The 19,660-nt window shown below is 47.1% G+C and overlaps 2 protein-coding genes across 4 annotated transcripts in view; one reads left to right on the top strand and one right to left on the bottom strand.

The window, feature by feature from the left end:
* Positions 1–236: 236 nt before the first annotated feature.
* map1lc3c (microtubule-associated protein 1 light chain 3 gamma) lies at positions 237–3,589 on the bottom strand. Its single transcript, XM_037106777.1, has 4 exons — positions 3,433–3,589; positions 3,292–3,347; positions 3,096–3,202; positions 237–536 (listed from the first exon to the last, which is right to left on the bottom strand). The coding sequence occupies exons 1-4, from the start codon at positions 3,488–3,490 to the stop codon at positions 374–376; spliced, it is 384 nt and encodes a 127-aa protein (XP_036962672.1). The 5' UTR covers positions 3,491–3,589; the 3' UTR covers positions 237–373.
* A 471-nt stretch (positions 3,590–4,060) lies between these two features.
* strn (striatin, calmodulin binding protein) overlaps positions 4,061–19,660 on the top strand; it is a 33,661-nt gene continuing 18,061 nt past the window's right edge. For 2 of the 3 annotated variants that reach the window (XM_037105801.1, XM_037105794.1), the window contains exons 1-2: positions 4,061–4,182; positions 4,855–5,311. In XM_037105801.1, coding sequence (XP_036961696.1) covers positions 5,096–5,311 — 216 coding nt within the window. In that variant the 5' untranslated portion in view covers positions 4,061–4,182; positions 4,855–5,095. Of the gene's footprint in view, positions 4,183–4,854; positions 5,312–5,717; positions 5,748–19,660 lie in introns of those variants that run through there. The other variant, XM_037105808.1, reaches the window with a different exon arrangement.

Here is a 19,660-nt window from a genome sequence, read left to right on the forward strand (position 1 = left end):
CTAACATCACAGCTCCGAGCCGGGTCATTCTGGTGTCGTCACTCTTCAGAACCAGGTGAAGACGTCTGATCAGATTTTTGCTGTTGATGTTTTCAAATGTTTTTGGTGCTTCGAGCTCCACAAACCAAAGTTTCATCCAGTTATAAACAGACATGGAGAATATAAAGTGTTCATGTTTAAAATTACAGCTCCACCAGAACCGGACCGGACCCAGTCACCACTCAGTTCCACTGCAGATTTATTGGATCCACGTACTTTTATTAAAATCCTTCTGACACCAACGTTTACAACAAATATTACAATAAATACATGATATTTTCTATTTACAGCAGATTTGGAGGCCGGCAGTGAATAAAACTCTCGGCGCGTCGCGTCAGAGTCCGAACGTCTCCTGCGAGGCGTAGGTCATGTAGAGGAAGCCGTCCTCGTCCTGGTGGTCCTTGTACACCTGGGCCATGGTGAGAGACATGCTGGCCAGCCCGCTGTTGTTGATGAGCAGGTAGAAGGCCTGAGTGGGCAGCAGAGCCATCCTGTTCCTGAGGCGGGACAGAGACACGTTAACGATAACGAGGCGTCCTGCAACGTGACGAGAACAATGGTGGATCCTCGTGATCCGCACGCCGTCCGTTAGCCGCCTCAGACCTGCTGCAGTCATGAGGATCCACCATTGTTCTCTGCAGGAGGAGCTCCCCTCGCCTGCAGAGTCCACAGTCCAGTTATTATCACAAAACATGCTGAGAATGTGGTCGTCAGACTAGAGACCAACATGTGAAGATCAACACTGCATCAGTCTGATGGAAACTGTCCCACAGCGCAAGATGTGAAACAAAGAAGTCGACTGAAAGTGAAACAGCTTCTCCGCTCACTGAAACACTCAGAGTAAATAAAAGCATCTTTACATGTTCGTGTCCTGCTGAAGTCCTTCTCAGTGTTTGACCTGTGAACTCTGATAGAAACAAACTTTTCCTCCTCGAGCAGAAAACAAACTGCAGTGAATTCAAAGGCGAGCAGATCTGAGTGCAGACGGACTTTCAGTGCTTCATATTATTAATCTGGTGTCTTGTACAGTTTTCAGAGTCTTTTCACTCCAAAAAGAAAAGCTGCTTATAAATCATCTCTACAGTCCACATGGTGAACCGTCAGCGTGTGGCATTGATTTAGGACACAGCTCATGTCTCATTACATCATGTGGGTCTCTAACTGGACCAGGACCAGGACCTGATGTACTGCAGCCGTCTGACTCGGTCGGCCTGATGACGGAGGACTTCCTCGTTCCTCCTGAGCTGCTGTTAACGTTCTGCTGTGTCATCATGACTGAGACCAGCACGAGGAACCAAACCCAAAGATCAGCAAGACCTCAGTGTGACGAGATGGAAGAGAACCTCGGGCGGATCCAACCGGATCTTAAAGGATCAGTGCAGGTATTTAAAAAGTAGATTTCACACTGAAGAGTTAGTTCACTTCTGTTCAGGTGACAGTTTGTAATCCTATAATATATTAGTAATATTTATACAATAACCTCTGTCTTCAACTGCCTGACAAATCAAGACCGGTCCAGAGTCGGTACTGATCACCATCGGGCTGCTCCGACATCCCAGAACACAAACACACAGATATGAAGTCTTTATCCTCCAGGTGAAAACATCCCGACCGGAGACAGTCGTACACGTCACGGGCTGCAAACCAAAACACGTACCGACACCTCAACTAACAACCTGTCACATGACGTTTATGACCCGGCGACCAGGTGTTTGGACCAGAACATGATCTCTTCTGAACCCTAATCAAGCATTTTTTAATGCCTAAACCCAAACAGACCATACCAGTGTTGTCACAACAGAAGACCGAATCAAAGACAAAGTTGTACCATAAAAACGTACAGCGCCAACGTTTCTCTGGTGACTGGGTTGACAAAACGGGTCCCTGCCCTCCACTGACCCAGGGACAGGTTCTGGACACATGTTGCTGTTAAATCTTTATTTAAATGTCATTTCTTTAAGGCTAAAAAAAAGACTAAATTCAAGTCACGTCCACCGCCTGGACTCAAAGAAAGAAGACAGATGTCAAACCACATCTATCTGCAAAGCTCAGAGAGAAAGAGGCCCGACCCATTTCAGATCCGTGTGACATGTTCAGAGCCGGTCCAGAGCGGTCACAGATCATCTACTTCAAAAGGCTTCTGTATAAAATGTGTCTTTTAACGCAGATAACAAGGAGAAAATCTGAAGTGATGCATCTCATCAGCTGATCAGCAGCTTCACCACAGCCCGTTCATTAAGACCGACGGTCAGCGTCAGGACCCGAGACTGGAACCGTTCTGCTGGGTCATCAGGAACCAGAAGCATCTCAGGAATTTACGAAACAGTCGACTTTCAGGGTGCGGTCCAGACCCGCCTCCCAGCTGATGACCAACAGACTTCAGTCTCAACACCAGAACTTTCTGTCATGAAAGATTACAAAAAGACAAGAAATCTGACAAATATCCTGCTGATGATGTGGAGAGTCGTAGTCCACAGAACAGTTCTGGAGCCTCACGGTCAAACAGATACACACACAAAAACCCTCAAACTCCATTAAAATTTAGCAGAACTAGCTGTTAGCAGCGTACTTATGTTTGAACAGACAATCACTGGATCACTGCGGAACTGAAGAAAAGTTAAAAACGTGATATTTCTAAGGCAAGTTCTGCACATGACCGTCTGTTTCCTCAACAGTTCTGGAGCTTCACAGTAAAACAGAGTTGCAGCATTCTGCTTAAACAACTGAAGCAGCTGAGTCTTGATTTAAAAAACAGAAAAACAACCAAAAACAATAAATTCATGAAATCTCAGCCGAATCAGCTGTTAGCACTTCCTGTTAGCAGTGTACTTATGTTTGATCAGACAACCATAACTGGATCACTGCGGTACTGAAGAAAAGTTAAAAACGTGATATTTCTAAGGCAAGTTCTGAACATCAACGGGACCGTCTGTTTCCACAACACTTGTGGAGTTCATCTCACGTTGATATATTGGATATTTGGGGTTTGTGGTAGAAAATAACCGTTCAAACACTCAGAACTCTTCCTCAGGTGTGACGACTGAAGAGAACTCTACCTGATGATGGTGACGAACTGGGTCATGGTGAGCTCGTGCGGCACCAGGAACTTGGTTTTGTCCAGAGGAGGCAGGTACCTCTCCCGCTCGTAGCGCTCGATGATGACCTGAGACAAGTGAGGAAGAGGAGGCCAGGTGAGGAAGAGGAGGACAGGTGAGGACACCGACAGTCAGCACTCATTTCTCTAGGACTCACCGGGATCTTGTTGGAGAACTTGGTCCGGATCCCCGCCGCTTCTTGTTTCCTGGTCACTGCACGGAGAAAGAAAACAGGTGAGACTCTTCATGTGTGAACAGCTGATCTTCATCTTCATCATCATCGTGCCGCTGCTGTTACCGAAGCTCTTCCTCAGTTTGAACGGTTTGTTCGGCAGCTGCTTGTCAAACGGAGGCATGTTGTGTGTGTGAGAGTGTGTGTGTGTGTGTGTGTGATGGACCAGCGGTCTGAACCAGCAGCGTTAAATAGACGCGGCTGTGGCGCATCAGCTGATGAGCACATGGCTGCAGTCACAGCCAGTCAGCTGCGGGTTCAATCACGTTACACTGACTGAGCCGCGCACACAGACCCGCAGGGCCGGGCTGAGAGCTGCAGGGGCCCCAGACCTGAGAGCTGCAGGGGATGTCAGACCTGCAGGGGCCCCCTTGTGGTGAGCAGGGCCCAGACAAGTGCTCACAATGCCTGGCACTCCCCACCTGTCGCCCACCTAGCTGCACGGCTAACTGAGCTAACAGGCTAACAGTAGCTACAGTCATGGGTGTAGCCTCTGACCAGGACACAGTATCTTAAATTTACAAGTAAACATTAAAAGTGTTCTTTTCCCACCAACTCCTGAAATATTATATTAATCAGTAAAATGTCACGTTATTGTTGCTGTGATTCTTTTAAACTTATTTGTTTTGTTTTAAACAGTGACGATAAATGACAACTTTTAAAACTACATTTATTTATTTTTATTTATTTTATTATTTTGTGTATTTTTTTAACCAAACTTGAATTTTGTTTGTCATCAATTGGACCATTTTCTTGCCACTCACCTGAGCAGCACGGCGGTGGGCGGGGCAGAGAGGAGCTGATGTCACCGCACAGGTGAGTGAAGCTACTTCATGTGAGCCAACGTGATACAGGAAACGGAATGCTTCTGCCTTCAAATAAAAGTCTGATTAGACCGTCAGCGATATCAGATAAGATTAGACTGTACTTATTCCTCAATGGGGGAAACAAGATAGAGAAATAGAATAAAATGCAACTGTTAATAAGATAAATAAAGTCCACATACAGGGTCTTCACTTTGACCAAGGTGGACTGTTGCACATGATAACTGCACTTGTTATTGTAAATAAACACAAAGTCTGTAGAATATTACACCGAGTCAATACTGCAGACATCAGCTGAGACATGAGCTGCATCCAAATACCACTTTTTTTTTTTTTTTTTTTAAAGGATACTTAAACCGACATGTAAATATTCATGTTGACTCGTTGTAATACAGGAAAACACTCAAAATAAATTAGATTTAAATAGAATAATAATATAATAAGAACATATATAAATGAGATTTGGCTGTTGGCTAAAAAAATGAATAAATAAATAAAAATTCTACAGTATTCATATCACTATGAATGTTAATTATAAGTATTATTATATTTATTATTATTGTAAGTATCATCATCATCATCATCATTTTTTATCATAAATAGTATCATTATAAGAAATGTCTTATTCATTTTATTATAATATAATTATTATTATTATTTGAAGTGTTTTGCAGCGCATGAACGTCAACGTTTTATTGTGAAATTCCGGAGCGGAAGTGGTGTGCGTGGTTCCGTTCGGGGCTGGACGGTGTCTCCTCCGCTGACAGCTGGTTCAGACAGGAGCGCTGCTGCCCCGCAGAGAGGACCGTGGATGGACCGTGTTTCCCTCCGGAGGATTCCTCACTGACGCGGTTGAGAGAACCGGACGGAACCAGAAGCCCACATCGACCCGGTCCGGTCCGGCCATGGACGAGCAGGCGGGCCCCGGTGTGTTCTTCAACAACAGCTCGGGTTTACCCGGCGGAGGGAACATTAAAGCTCCGCAGCCTGGAGACTACGGCGGCGGAGAGGCGGCCAGAGCTCAGTACAACATCCCGGGGATTCTACACTTTCTCCAGCACGAGTGGGCCCGGTTCGAGGTGGAGCGGGCCCAGTGGGAGGTGGAGCGGGCCGAGCTGCAGGTGAGCGCAGGTCTCCGTCGTCTGACACTGACGTGTTTGCTAGCTTAAGCTCCGTCCTGATTGCTGAGAGCGATGCGCTGAACCGCGTAGGAAAATGTGCGAATTAGATGTTTTCTCACTCACCGCCGCGTACAAGTTACCACTGAGCTCATATTTATAACCAGGTCAGAGTGGAAATGATCTGCTTTTTCATTCGGCGCTGGTTTAATCCAGAAATAAAATCACTCTGTGGTCACATTTGTACTTTTATGGTCGCTGCCGCGCGCCTCGCTGCTGTGTGTTGGTGTGTCACGTTTACGTTACAGGCAGTGACGCACATTCTCTGTGAAATGTAAAGTTCTGCTGTTTAACGGGCCGCACTGCTGATCATCTGAGAGCCGAATTAAACGACAGGCCCGTGTGGGTCCAGAGGAGGTGCTGGATGTTGTGTAGTCAGGTTTGTGCGCTCATGTCAATGAAGAAGACGTACAATTGTGTGATATTCAGACGGGGGTTCGGCTCCATGCTGTCCTGACTGATCGTATATCCGCGCTTCTTGCTAACCAGGTTAGCTGTGTGTGTGTGTGTGTGTGTGTGTGTGTGTGTGTGTGTGTCACCATGACATCACCTGGGCCGACCTGCGTTGTTTATTTGTTGACGGCCATTTACCTGTGCGGCGCCGAAACCCCTGACCTCGACATCCATTATCGGACACTCTGCCGAACACGACCCGTTCTCTGGGTCCTTTAATCTCTCGTTCACCATCATCTGTTCACCTAAAACAAAACGAGTCAGAACCAGCCGGAGTTCTGATCGTGACCCGTGAGGTTTCGGCCCACCCGAACATGAGACTGCGTGTCCTGGTGGATCGTGTCCGATAATGGACGCATGGACGTCGCATTTCCGTGTGTGTGTGATTCAGTGGAGTCACGAAACGTTGCGTTGGTGTATCAGCTGCATGTTCATATGAGGAGCCTCTGCAGGACCCGTAGTCTGGTCCAGTTCTGCATGCTGGTCCGGTTCAGTACATGCAGCATGTCTGTTGAGTAATCTGACATAATATAGGTTCAGAAACTACAGACTGCTCCTTTAAACTCCTCCTGTGTTCCTGTGACATGATTTAAAACCAGCAGAGTTTGATTGTGCAGCTGCTTCACATCCTGAAACATCAGCCGACACAGAACCGGTCCATCACATCAGCCGACACAGAACCCGTCCATCGCTGCAGGACTGGGTCACTTCTGGTCGTGTTGATGAAGTCGCTGCACGTTTCCTCTGACGCGGCAGCAGAGTGTTCGCTCAGCGTCACGTCCTCCCACCTGAGCACCGTCCGCCACAGACCAGCTGATCTCAGGGCTGCTAGAGATTATTTTCATTGTCAGATTATTTTATTGTGAACTGATCTGAGTGGAACACGCGCATCCAAGATGGCGTCCTCGAGTGTCTTTGTTTGTGCACAACACAAAGACGTTCAGTTGACTGTGACAGACACAGAACGTGCTCACGTTCCAGAAGCTCAATCACAGAAATTCAACTTTTGTTCTTGAATTGATTGTGGATGAATTGATCAGTCGATGCTGCTCAGGCTGACACAGACCGACACCGGGCTCTGATTGGACCCGTGGTGCGAGCTCGGGGAGCACTTCCTGTCAGTTAATGGCGTCTTCATGTGACACTCTTTACCTCCCCTCCACCCTCCCAGCCAATCACACAGCAGTGTCCGCTCTGTGTCCTCGGGCTGTGTGATTGGCCGCGTGCTGAAGGGGACGGGACCACAGCGCCGTCTGATTTTTAATTTTCCTTCCCACTGAGCTGGGAGACGATCGGAGCGTGACGGGCCCGTCGGTCAGCCGGGGCCCGGAAACCAATTCCAGCCTGTTAATCCATTTGTTCTGCTGCCGTGTCGCTTTGAACGGACGGCGAGTCGTTTGTGTCTGAAGCTGAGGGCGTCTCTTCCTCTGAGGTCAACCCTCTGCAGGGAAGAGGAAGAGGAAGAGGAAGAGGAGGAAGCTGGCACACGAGATGGCAGAGATCACTGGGTTTAAAGAGAAGGTGTCGTGTGCAGGAAGTTTCTTTGAGAGAAGAATCTTTGTTTTTGTTAATAACATTTGATGGATCCTGTAAAGAACCGATCGTCCCTGTATTGATTACAGAACATCAGCACCTGTCGGCTCAGTGACACCAGGCAAACTGTGATGAGTCGGACTGAGATATTGTTCACTAGTTTTACCTGCAGGCTGACTGATGGAACCTTTTCAGAGGACAGTATAAGAACAATAGTTTGGAGCAGGAAGATTCTGATTAATGGGCCGATGTTAGAAACTCAGAATCAAACCAATAAATACAGAAATGAATACATAAATCTGCAGCTTAATATGAAAACGTCAGTGTGGGAGAGATTCTGTCAGCATCTCTGAGATCATCAACAAGGTGGAAACAAGTGAAAACTAAACCCAGAAGTTCTGATGTGAGCGTCAGGTCCTGGTTCTTGATGACAGTTGGTTCTGTCTTCCAATAGAAGCTCAGGATTATATTTTCTTTGTGCTTTAAAAAATGGCTCGCTGGCTTTACAGTGACATACAGAGCGGGCACTCCAAAAACAACAACAATAACATTCGCACAGATCAATACTGATTTGAGCGTTGGTTACTATGGCAACCGTCCAAGCCGCGATGCGGGTCGGCCTCAGAGTCCAGATCAATGGGCCTGATGGTGACGACAAACTAATGTGATTTGTGGGTCATTATTATGCCGTTAGTCACACTGGACCTTTAACTCTGAAGTGGAGTTCTAGTTTTACTCCAGCTGGTTCTGACTCCAGACTAACGGGCCGAGCTGCTCCGGGTTGAAGTTGTGTGTGTAACAGAGCTCGTTGGCTCGAGTGTCGGTGTGATGGTTCCTCTGACTCCTGCTGGGACGCCACATTCAGGTGAAGTCATGCGTGAAGCTCAGCGAGCGGGTTACACATTCAGCGCTCCGGCCCGGGAGGATGTTTGCCGCTTCGCTTCCTTCCTGTCCGACCGCGGCTAAAAATACACAGCAGAGAGGACACACACACACACACGCACACACACTTTCTCCTGGCATCTCTTTGCAGATTCGTTTTAAACAAGTTCAAATAATAATTCACCAAAACAAACAGCGAACTGGCTTCAGTGATCCAACAGGAACCAGAGAGACACTCAGAGTGAAACCTCTTCACAGACAAATCAATAACGGATCTCTGATAGAATTAAACCAGCATTTCTGACGGAGAAGAGTCAGGAAGTGACGCAGCAGGCTAATGCTAAGCTAGCTGGTTGGTTTTTGGATGTACTTTCTGTGCACAAGTTGGCGAATTAGATTTTTGTTTTTATCAGTAATTTTCACTGAAACCAAAGGTCAGAAACATGCAGCCCTGACCTTTGACCTCCTCACTGCAGCCTGACTGGTCCTCGATCATTCGGGCTATCAGGCAGTTAAAGATTCTGATGTTGATATGTCAGCTGACAGCGTCTCCTCCTCCTGATCCTCCGGTTCTGTTGGATCTGAAGCCTCCAGCCGTCGTTTGTCAGGACGTCCGTGTGGACGAGAGCGTCGGCTGACGTGATGGTGACGACACTCAGAGTGTTGGATGCTAACAGAGCGGAGCGAGGATCTCCTGCAGGCCAACACTTGATGAGAGAGCAGAAATAATTAAGAGCAGAAAAGTGTGAATTACATAAGATCACAGATGTCGTGGAGGATGAATTCTCGTGGCTGCGTGAACATGGCGAGCTGTCGAGGTGAAGGATGTGAAGTGCAGCGTCTCTGCTGGAGCGTCCACTGATTCTGTCTTATCTCTCCACTGATGTGATGCCTTCACTAATTAAATGATGTTTCACACACACACACACACACACACACACACACACACACTGACAGATGTGCTCTGCTGCTGTGTGTGTGTGTGTGTGTGTGTTACATCGTTCACATTCCTACACACCTTGTTTGTGCACGTCTGCAGCTCTGCACATGTTTCATACACATTATTCACACCGTGTGTTCTGAGGACGCTCAGCTGCAGTGTGTGTGTTCAGTCTGCTCCGGGTCGGCGTTTGTGTGTTGGTGTCAGGAACGTTTGTTACCGGAGCTCCACTCGTCCTGGAGCACCAGTTTAACTGTCCCTCCATAACAATGTGCTCTCTTCACCTTTTTGTCTAAAAGTTTGACCTCCACATTGTAAAGTGCTTCAGTAGAAAGACATCATGGGCTCGCTGACTCCTCCCATACTCCACCTCGCTGTCAGTGTGAAGGTATCAGAGGTGGGACGGCTCTGATCCGCCTCCGGAGGCAGAATCAGAACCGCAGAAGAAGCGAGATGACGTCTGTGTGAATGGACCACGCAGGAGCGTGACGGTCAAATAACCTTTAGATCACCTCGTCTGTTGTGTTGTAGTTTCTTCTCTGTGTCACTCGCAGGATGTTTGGTGGGTCAGGATCTCAATCACAACACGTTATAACAGCGTAATGTTGGCGCTGCTCGGTTCACTGTGAACAGACAGGCGGGTTAAAGGAGAGCCTTCATTGTGCCGATGGTGCAGAATCCCTCTGTTTATGAACAGCTAACAGCTAACGGCTAACAGCTAACAGCTCTCCTCCTGACGATGTCTCAGGAGGGTGCACCGTCGATGGCGACTCTTCTTGCATCCTTCCAGATGTGGAAGCGTCACTTTCTTCTTTGGCCTCGTGCCGACAGTATGTGACTGTATGTTACCGCAGTACCAACATGAGAGGACGCAGTCTGTCCAGGTAAAGACCCTGTTCATCCCAAACACACTTCCTGTGTAGTCTGGGTCCCGGTGTCTCAGTGATCACTGTCTCCATCAGCTGGTGCTGTGAGTGGTGTAGTCGTTATTTGAGGTGAAGTCTCGTTGTTACCTAATTATAACACAGAGGCTCTTTGTGTTTCAGCTTCCGACACTTGAAGTTTCCCCTGACGGAGCGCCGGTCCGTCTGTGTGTGGACTCTCATACCAGAGAGAGCTGACATGTCATTACGTACTCCGAGCCGCAGAAACCACCGCTCTGTATCTGAATAATGCAGCTGGAGGCTACAGGAGAAACTCAGAGTGTCTTATGTAAACCTGAACCACGTCAGACCTGCTTCCCTCTCTGCCTCTGCTCCAACACTCCTTCTTTCTTTCTTTCTTTATTTCCGTGTGTGTGTGTGTGTGTGTGTGCTGCCGTATAAGGAAAGGCATGCACACCTGCTTGTTTTTCAGATGGGCGTCTGCTGCCGGGGTGAATGCCACCCGAGCCACGCCTCAGCGCTGTAGCCAGGCTTTGTTTAACCAGGCCTGCAGCCAACAGCTCCTCTGACATGAACACACTCTCCCCTCAGCCCAACATGAACCGGGCCTGCACGCAGCCAGCACCGCTGCTCACAGACCTGTACAAACCTGCAGCCCGAAGCTGATGTTGACACAGAAAAAAGAAATCTGTGCTAGCAGGATGAAAACAAGGAAGTCTGCAGGAGGCTCTGTGTGTCGAAGATCTCTGAGAACATGGCGTCACCGGCAGGAGGTCGATCAAATAAAACTATGGACTGCAGACGTGTCGTTATCATGGTGAAGAACCTGAAGCCGTTCCTGATGCCTCTGTGGCCGTGAATCACTGCCTGTGTGTGTGTGTGTGTGTGTGTGTGTGTGTGTGTGTTGCGTGAGCTGTCGTACATCTCGCAGGACATCGTAAAAGCACAGCAGCCATGAGATGATGCTCTGATGGCTGACCGAGTCTGACTGGTGACCCGGTTCATGTTTGACCTCCTCTGACCAGAACAAACCCGACGCTGACCTGAACCGCAGCACTGATGCGGGTCAGTGTGGACGTGGAGGAAGAAGAGGGAGGAGGAGTCCTGAGGGCACGTCAAGGCGATTAATAGCGTGGAGTGTTTCTGTTGAACACATCCTGATGTGACAAGATAAGACGACACGAGACTAGAGGAGGAAGTGAGACTTGTAGCAGATATCAGCTGAATCCCAGCATCAGCCCGTCTGCACCGACCCGATTAGTAAACAGTGGACCGGCTTACATCTGTACCGTGTGTTTAGGTGATGTTGATCCACTGTCCACGGTCGTATGACGACCTTTGACCTCCCAGAGTTGACAGGAAGAAGATGAGAGTTCAGCTGATGTTGTGAGAGATGAAAACCTGATGTGTCACAGCTGTGATGGTGGACTGTGGTGCCGCCAGGTTCTGGTTCATGGGCTCATTATGTTCCACTCCGGAGCAGCTCAGTCTGGTACCACACCTGCTGGGGAAATCTGGTGCTACTGGACCGGTCCGATATTCAGCTTAGGATCAAACCGGTCTGAACATTTTCACATCAGCTAGTGTGCACACCTGACACAGTACACAGTACACCCACACAGAGACACACAAACACACACACACTTCACTCCACAGCAGTGAGTGAGGATTGGCAGGCTTTCTGTCACACACACACACACACACACACACACACACACACACACACACAGCATGGAGTTTATAAATGTCAGGTGTAGGTGGTATCTGGAGTGAGTGCAGAAACACAAACACACACAGTGAATTCTTCTGTACTGATAGAGTGTGTGTGTGTGTGTGTGTGTGTGTGTGTGTGTGTGTGTGTGTGTGTGTGTGTGTGTGTGTGTGTGTGAGCAGGGATCCCGGCCTGCCTCGGCCTCGGCGGATGATGTGCATACGCTGAAGTGCTTTAAATTAGATCCACTTAACGAGGGCGCTCATCAGCAGAGATGACGATGGATGATAACAGTCGCTGTTCTGCTCAAAGCCTCAAAGTCCAGGAGATAAATGTCAGAACCACTGAGACCGGATTGGTTCACATCAGCTGCCTGTTGCCGTGTCTGATGTTTTATAGACTGGATATTAATCACACAGTCATAAAAAGGTGTGTCATACCTTGTGACAACTGACGTGATGTCACTGGCCTGATTCTGGACCGAACCTCCACATTCATGTCACTGATATTATTGAAAAACTTCGGGATGATTGACTGAAATGAGCTTTCACTTTTAATTATTGAAATCAAAAGCAGGAAGGCTGCAGCTAGCTTAGCGTTAGCCTGCAGCGTCACTTCCAGATTCTTCTTCTGTGTGATGAAGACGACCTCGCTGACCGTCAGAGATCCTTCACTGATACGTTTGTGAGGAGGGATCACTCTGGACTCAGATTTGAGAGACTGAACGTTGTAACAAACTGAATTTCTCTCTTTGGCTGTTTGTTGTTGAGTCACTGAAGCTGCTGGTTGTTTATTTTTAGGTGAATATTATTTGAACCCTCACCTGCAAAGAGACTACAGGATACATCTATCTTGTAGAACGAGCCCAGCAGAAATATGTCGAGCAGTCGATATTATCAGCTGATTTCAGCCTGTCGCAGAGCTATCCTGTTGATGTGTTTGTGAGATTATGATGCAGAAAAGGATTTCACGTCATTGTTTCTTTCAGTCTTAAATATCAGGTATTAGATTGGGCTCTACCTTTTTAAAGAAGAGTTTTAAAACGATACTCTGACTGTTAACCAGCTGAACATCATCAAGCCGACAAACACTCTTGGAGCGAACATGATGATGGATGATGACGCTCTTCATCAGGCTTTACTGAACCTCTCGGACAAGCTTTTGTCTTTTGTGCCTCGCAGGACACGATGTCGAGTCGTCGGGCGCACGCTGACGAGTTCTCAGATCCTACGATGGGGTCATGAGCCAGTTGGGATTATTGTCGTTACTGTCTGGTTATGATAAAGGACGGTGGTGCTTCCTGTGCAGCTCCTGAAGATCTCTGCAGTAATTCTATGATGTGTTTGAGGCGAGACAGACCGGATGGCTGAAGAGTACTTTCTTTGTCCTCCTCCTCCTCCTCCTCCTCCTCCTGCCGCTCAGCTCTGCTCTTGAAGGCTTTATGTTGTTCTAATTAAAGTCTTGTCGGGTTTGGAGGAGCGCTCGTGTCGTTGGCACTCCCCAGGGCTATGAAGCGAGTGGGTAAGGGGCTTCGTCACGCCGTCACTCCTCCTCCTCCTCATCCCAAAGACTTCCCCTCCCCCTTCGCCTTAGTTTCTCCTGATCTCTGCTCCTCTGGGCATCATATCAGAAGACTTCCTCTCATCATCCTCGGCCTCATTTACGCCTCTCCTGCTTCTCTCCGTCTCTTCACCTCCATTGTCAAACCGGAGCTGCAGACTTTAGCGTGGTAGTGATGCCAGCAGCGCTCCGATGTGCCAAGACTCTTTTGCAAAATAGAATTAAAGAAGAAGGGAAGATTTGGGGGAATGTGAGCTCGTTACCGGAATGCGCTGAAGGCAGATTGTATTTAGGGAGATTTGTTTTCTGCCTGTCGACAATCCTGATTCTTTACGTCTCTGTTCCACCAACTATCTGAACCAACAAGATGGAGAATATCAATCAGTCATCCAGTCAGTTAACCACATGAGCAGAACCCACCGCTGCACTCACTTTGGAGTCCGTCAGCTTTAAAGCTTTCTCACTCCAGAACAGTTGATTCACCTTTGGGCTCGACTGAAGCCCACAGGCTGAAACGTCGATCTCAGGCTTCCCGTCATTGTTCCAGATGCCACCCAGCATCTGTGTAGACGAAGACGTTCTGTTGAACAGAACAAATTAACATGATGGTTTGGAGTCCGACCTTCACTCTCTCTTTTGGAAAGAAGAAGAGAAGGAAAGAAAATGATTTTTGCTTTTCCCTGCTGTCTGGAGACGGAGTTTATCAGCCCGACCTCCCCCCGACACCTCCACCTCCTCCACCCCCGCTCGCTCAGCAGCTTATCCTCCCGTCTCTTCACCTCCTCCTCTCCGGCTCCCTGGAAGAATAATCCCCTCACTGCTCCACATTTAAGCAGTGGGGAAATCCCTGTCTCCCACAGGGCTCTCCTTTGTGTCCCCAAATATTGCGGTTGTTTCTGGCGCAGCTTTAAAACGACTTCAGCGGCCCGTCATACGCAGTCATCAGGCGTGTTATGTCTGAATTATGAAGACGACTGTGTGACCTTGCTGCTTTATCTGTAGACTGAAGATTTAAAGTCCTCCTCAGTGTTTGTACAGGGTTTCAGCTCATTTACAGATTAATGTTGTTCTTTTCTTTCCATTCAGTTCAGAAACTTTCAGAGACTTTTTTTTGTTTGCATGTTAGATTTAGTTCAAACTGAAGACAGTAACACAAAGTCTGTGTTTGCTCTCTGGATCTTTGAGGTCGTGGTGCCGGTGTCGCTCCATCCAACAAGGTGTTTGTAGCCCCGCCCACACGCACGCAGGTTATCTTCAGAAACACTGTTTTCAACACAGCGTTTTTTTGGTTTGCCTGTCTCTTTTGTTTGGCAGATTATCTCTACGGTAGAGGTTATATCATCACCTGCTGCTTCAGCATGTGCTAGAGGAAACATATTTGCTGTATTTGTTTTGGAGGTTCTCCCCTGTTGACTGTGATTAAACTCTATCTGTGTTGACCTGAGACTGACTACAAACATTAGATCAGCTCAGTTATTTATTCTGATGCTCCTCACTTTGATTTGGCTCACTCGACGCTGCATCGAGGCCTCATGATGGGAGAGGAAACCCAGGAAAGGAACATCTATCGCCTCTTGAATTTTGTGGTTTGATTGCAGCTGACGGTCACATGAAGGGTTTTTGGTTGAATAAATGTCAAATATGTCCTGACAGACGTGACACTTGACCGAAACTTTAAGTATCTATGTTTTTAAACCAGTCACAACGTGCTCTCTTCAACTGAAACATCTTAAGATGGAGTCTTAAAATAAGGAGACTGAATCACATGCAGGAATTAAAACATCTGAACCAGAGACATGAATCCAGCGTTGGGTTTGTTTGCCATCACTCTGTGGTTTCAGAGTGTTTCTGGCTGTCATGGTATTAAAGTGTATTTTCATCTGAACCTCTCAGACGGGACGATTCAGCCCAGCAGTGAGCAGCGATGCCTCTACCTCCCTCACATCAGACCCATGTCACTACAGTCGTTCTGGAAGTGGTTCTGTTGGTGTGTTCTTGGTGAGGAGCTGCTCAGCTGTGTTTCCTCCCACGCTGCCGGTCCAGCACCGCGGAGCTGTTGCTTGTTTCTTGCAGTTCCTCTCCGAGGTGAAGATCCCAGCGGCAGCAGCAGCTCCTCGGAGGCTCGTGCTGCGTGGGAAGGCTCAGTAGTGGATATTGATTTTATACGGAAATTAAATCGGTTTCAGGAAAAACTGCTTACCACAAATATCTTGAAAAGTTGGAGTCTGTTTTTCTTACAACTCTCCCAGTCACCAGCTCGCAGAGTCAGTTTCTATTTCATCCAATAGGAGCGTCATAGATTCTTCTATCTCGAGGGTGAAAGTCACTGATCAGCACTGAGCGCGTGCAGCTCTCAGACGAGATGAGAGGCTGAGACAGCTCACCGCTCGCTGCAGGACGGATGATGAGTTTCATTATGTTTGACCTCAGGCCTGACGGTGTTTCACTTTCCCAGGGGAATCCTTATCATGAGCGCTGTGTGGTGGTCGAGGGGGCGGAGCTTGTCTGAGGTGTCAGCCCGACCCTGAAGTTTGTGTATACTCCGAAATAAATGTAGAACACAACTGTGCATGTTACATACTCACCTGTTGTTCATCTTCAAATGCTGATGAATGCAGACTGCAACATCTCAGTGTTTGGCGTGAGAGAGAGTGAACATGAGCTCAGAGTGGACGGTGAGATCTTTGTTGTAGTTCAGAGCTGATGTGTCGACTTCCTGTCTGGGTGGTGTTTCCTGTATTGAGGGCAGCCGAGAGCTGCCACAGTTTAATCTTCCTGTAATCCTGCTATCTTAAAGAAGACAAAGTAAGACTGTAGTCCAGCACATCGTCTGTGACAGCTGAGGATGAACCCCAGAGCCGCCAGGCGTGAAGCAGCAGATGATGAACCTTTGAGTTCAAGTTTCAACACTTTCCCTTTAGTATTATATAAACACAGTAAACATTTCAAACTGGCGGCATGAGAGGCGTGAGCACACGGGGGGTCGTTCTGTGGACCTGCAGAGGATTATCAGCTGGATCAGCAGCTCCTCCCGGCTTTACAGAGCTTTACAGCTCTCATGGTGTCGCAGCAGACAGGAGCTTCACACCTGCCTCATTGTGTTTATTAAATCGTTCCTCCTTCATTTTTGTGCTTCTGTTGTGGTTGAGTAGCCACGGAGTCACATCATTTCATTATTCGTCTATTTAAATTGTGTTTATTGTTAACACCTCCCACTTTGTTGTGCCGTAGAGCTCGAGATGGCACCAGGTGTCTTATTTTGAAAATCAGCCGGGTGTGCTATGCTGTTTTGCTGTCTGACCCGACAAAAATCGATGAATAATATCGAAAATATGGAATATTCATCAATACTGAATATTTCAGACTCTTTCAGTGCTTATTTTCCACAGTATGGATGCTGTTATCAGCTGTGACCACGTAGCTCTGCCTCCTGCCGCCACGTTAATGACCTTTTGACGAACAGTACATAAGATTGTTAAACTCCTCTTCGAGTACAAATTGAATATCAACATTTTTGAGGTATCTTGTTGAAGTTATCGTGACAACACCAATACTGAGAATTAAAAAATGTTGATACTGATTTTCAATAATAGGAGTTAAGGAGAACCAGTAAGCATGCAGTGTGATGAATGTGCCACGATCTATCAGTGCTGTTGATTGGCTTGTCGAGGCATGCAGGGACATAGCAGAGACCTAGATTGTTCAGGACCAGTTACCAAAGTCATGATACCGGTATCGGACATTCTTTTTAACGTTACGTAGCTCAGGTAAGAGACTAGCTGGGGAACATGGTCGAGCATTTAGCAGCTAAAGACACAGAGATTTCCCTCAGGAGGTGGTGGAGACCAAAAACAGAGCTAAAAAAGAGAGAATGGACTGAACAGCTGGAAGGAAACTGTTTTATCTCCTCTTTAAATCAGTAACACGACCACATGATGTCCTCACATTGGTGAAAGCCCAGAAGTATTGTTGAGTGATGTTTAGTCATCAGACATTAGCTCCGTGTGACGGTAACCACGTGTTTCTGCAGCTTCATACTCTGAAATAACAACCAGGACAAAGTGTGAAACAGAAGGAGATTTATTTCAGTTCTTAAAGTTATTAGAAGTTCTGCGGCCCGTTCTGGTCTGTCTGTGATCTGATGTGGGGCGCCGACTCATTTCTAAAAAAGACGTGAAGGCTGATGGGAATTTTTAACAAGTGGGTTACCCAGTTTGACTCCCGGTCAGGCAGCCATCTCAAAGTGCTTCGGTGAAGTTTGAGGATTTATTCTCGTATATTTTTAGTTTTGTCAGACGCACAGGATGTGATGGGATGTTTAGTTCTGGGTGGTTTTGAATGAATAGAAGAAGAACATATGATAAACTCCTGGTGTGGACCAAGATAAGAAGTCTCTCCGGCTCCTGGTAGTAGTTCTTCTTGTTGTTGTAACAGATTTGATTATTGGATGATCTGGTGTTTTACCTCAGAGATCTCTCTCTATCTCTCTCTCTGATGGGATTTCATATCCTGGGATTTAGATGTGAATACTCCGGGCAGAGAACATCAGGGAATTAGTTTACAGCAGAATGTGCTTTCCAACCTGTTTAACATATTCACTGCATCCGATGATGTTCAGCCTAGATGGAAACCAGAGTGGAAAACCAGCATGACTCAACCAGAGAAGAAGAGGTCATCGAAGTGCTTTTAATGGGAAATCGTTGGAAAAGACTCGTAATTGTCCCGAGTTTGTCACAGCGCGACCTCCAATATCAATTTGTTTTCACTGCTTTTACACTCGGCTCTGCTTGCCGTCGAGCACTTTCACTGGCTGCTGCTGAAACATGACATTCAGATGTGTCAGTGAAATCTATAATTATGAGCGAAGACGCCCCCGACGTGCAGCAGATGCCCTCCTACACAAAAGCCTCCTTAAACATCACCCAGCCCACGGAGTTCATCGTCATGCTTATGGCGCCATGGCAACAGACGCAGCAGTATCACGGGACGCAGGCGATGTAGTTGCCGCACGTCGAGCGATCTCAGCGAGTCTGAATGAACTCGATGAACTTGATTCAGTTAAAAGAAATTGTCTTGTTTCGAGACACATCATGAACCAGCATGATGTCGTCAGTAACACTCACTGCCGTCTGTAAAACTGTTTCAATTGGAAGTGATCAAATGGAACATAAATTCCATCTGTGGTCCATGAAAGATAAAGTTTGTACGATTTCTGCTTCAAAAAGGATTCAACCTTTGTTCTCCTTGTTGAGTTCTCTTCTCACGTTATCACAAATGTTTCCAACGATGTTCAAACCAGAGATGTTTCCTCGAGTCTGTCACTGTAACTTCAGTGAGGAAGAAAGTTGGAGAACGAGATGAAACATAATGTTCATGAAGTAAAGTCCATTTTCCCCCCAGGTCCAGTCAACAGAGCAGAACCTGGAGGTCCGCTCCGGATCACTGCTGCAATCAGGCTGATCAACAGGAGTGAAGACAATCTGAGTTCTGCTCCCATCGGATCAGAACAGAACCTGATGAGACTCCAAGTGTTTATTCCTCTAGGACTCTGATTCAGCTAACATGTTTTGATTGAGAGGCCACCATGACAGAGGAACTGAATGAAATAACAAACATGAAGAGGGAAGTGTTAATGTTCTTCGTCTACGAAGTTCTGTCACCTCGTCCTTTATTTATTTAAAACAGATCATCAACATGATGTCGATCATTTCTTGCGTTCAACAGTTTAACTCTTCACTCTCAGCAGCATTAATATTCCTACAGTCACGGAGACAAAACAGGAAAAGCTGTATGTCACAACATACAGTTTGTGTGTTTGTGTGTTGCTACAGTCAGAGCAGATCTTCTTCAGCTCTGTGTTCTCTGAGCGACTTGTAACTGTTTCCAAACAGTCTCAGTTTACTGTCATCATCTCAGAGACATGCAGATGCAGCCGCCTCCAGTGACGAGCGACCCACTTATAGAGTGTGTTCGACATGAATGAAGGGCCGAGTGTCCTACTTCCTCCAGTGTGTGTGTGTGTGTGTGTGTGTGTGTCTGTGTGTGTGTGTGTGTGTGTGTGTGTGTGTGTGTGTTTGTTTGTGTGTCTGTTTAGTTTGCAAACATGCCATCCGGTCAGTTTGTGTGTAAAATGTCCTGCAGCGCCAGTTCTGGTCCAATCAGAGCAATAAAAAATGTATTTATTCACAAACTGGTGCTTCAGTGTCTCAGACTTTTACCAGATCTAAAGGAGCGCTTCACCGTTCTGCCACGTTAAAAGTCCTCTCCACTAGTTTTCTTTGAGAGCTTCTAGGTCCAGAATCGGGTTTTTTAGGTCATGAGTTCTGATG

This window comes from Acanthopagrus latus, chromosome 1, assembly GCF_904848185.1.
Source record: "Acanthopagrus latus isolate v.2019 chromosome 1, fAcaLat1.1, whole genome shotgun sequence".
Classification (NCBI taxonomy): Eukaryota; Metazoa; Chordata; class Actinopteri; order Spariformes; family Sparidae; genus Acanthopagrus; species Acanthopagrus latus.

What these genes read in the sequence shown, in the direction of transcription:
- map1lc3c (XM_037106777.1), bottom strand. Translation starts at nt 3,490, where the DNA reads ATGCCTCCGTTTGACAAGCAGCTGCCGAACAAACCGTTCAAACTGAGG. An exon ending in AGTTCTCCAACAAGATCCCG is followed by an intron (nt 3,203 to 3,291) that starts GTGAGTCCTAGA and finishes CACTTGTCTCAG; the next exon opens with GTCATCATCGAGCGCTACGA. An exon ending in CAGTTCGTCACCATCATCAG is followed by an intron (nt 537 to 3,095) that starts GTAGAGTTCTCT and finishes GTCCCGCCTCAG; the next exon opens with GAACAGGATGGCTCTGCTGC.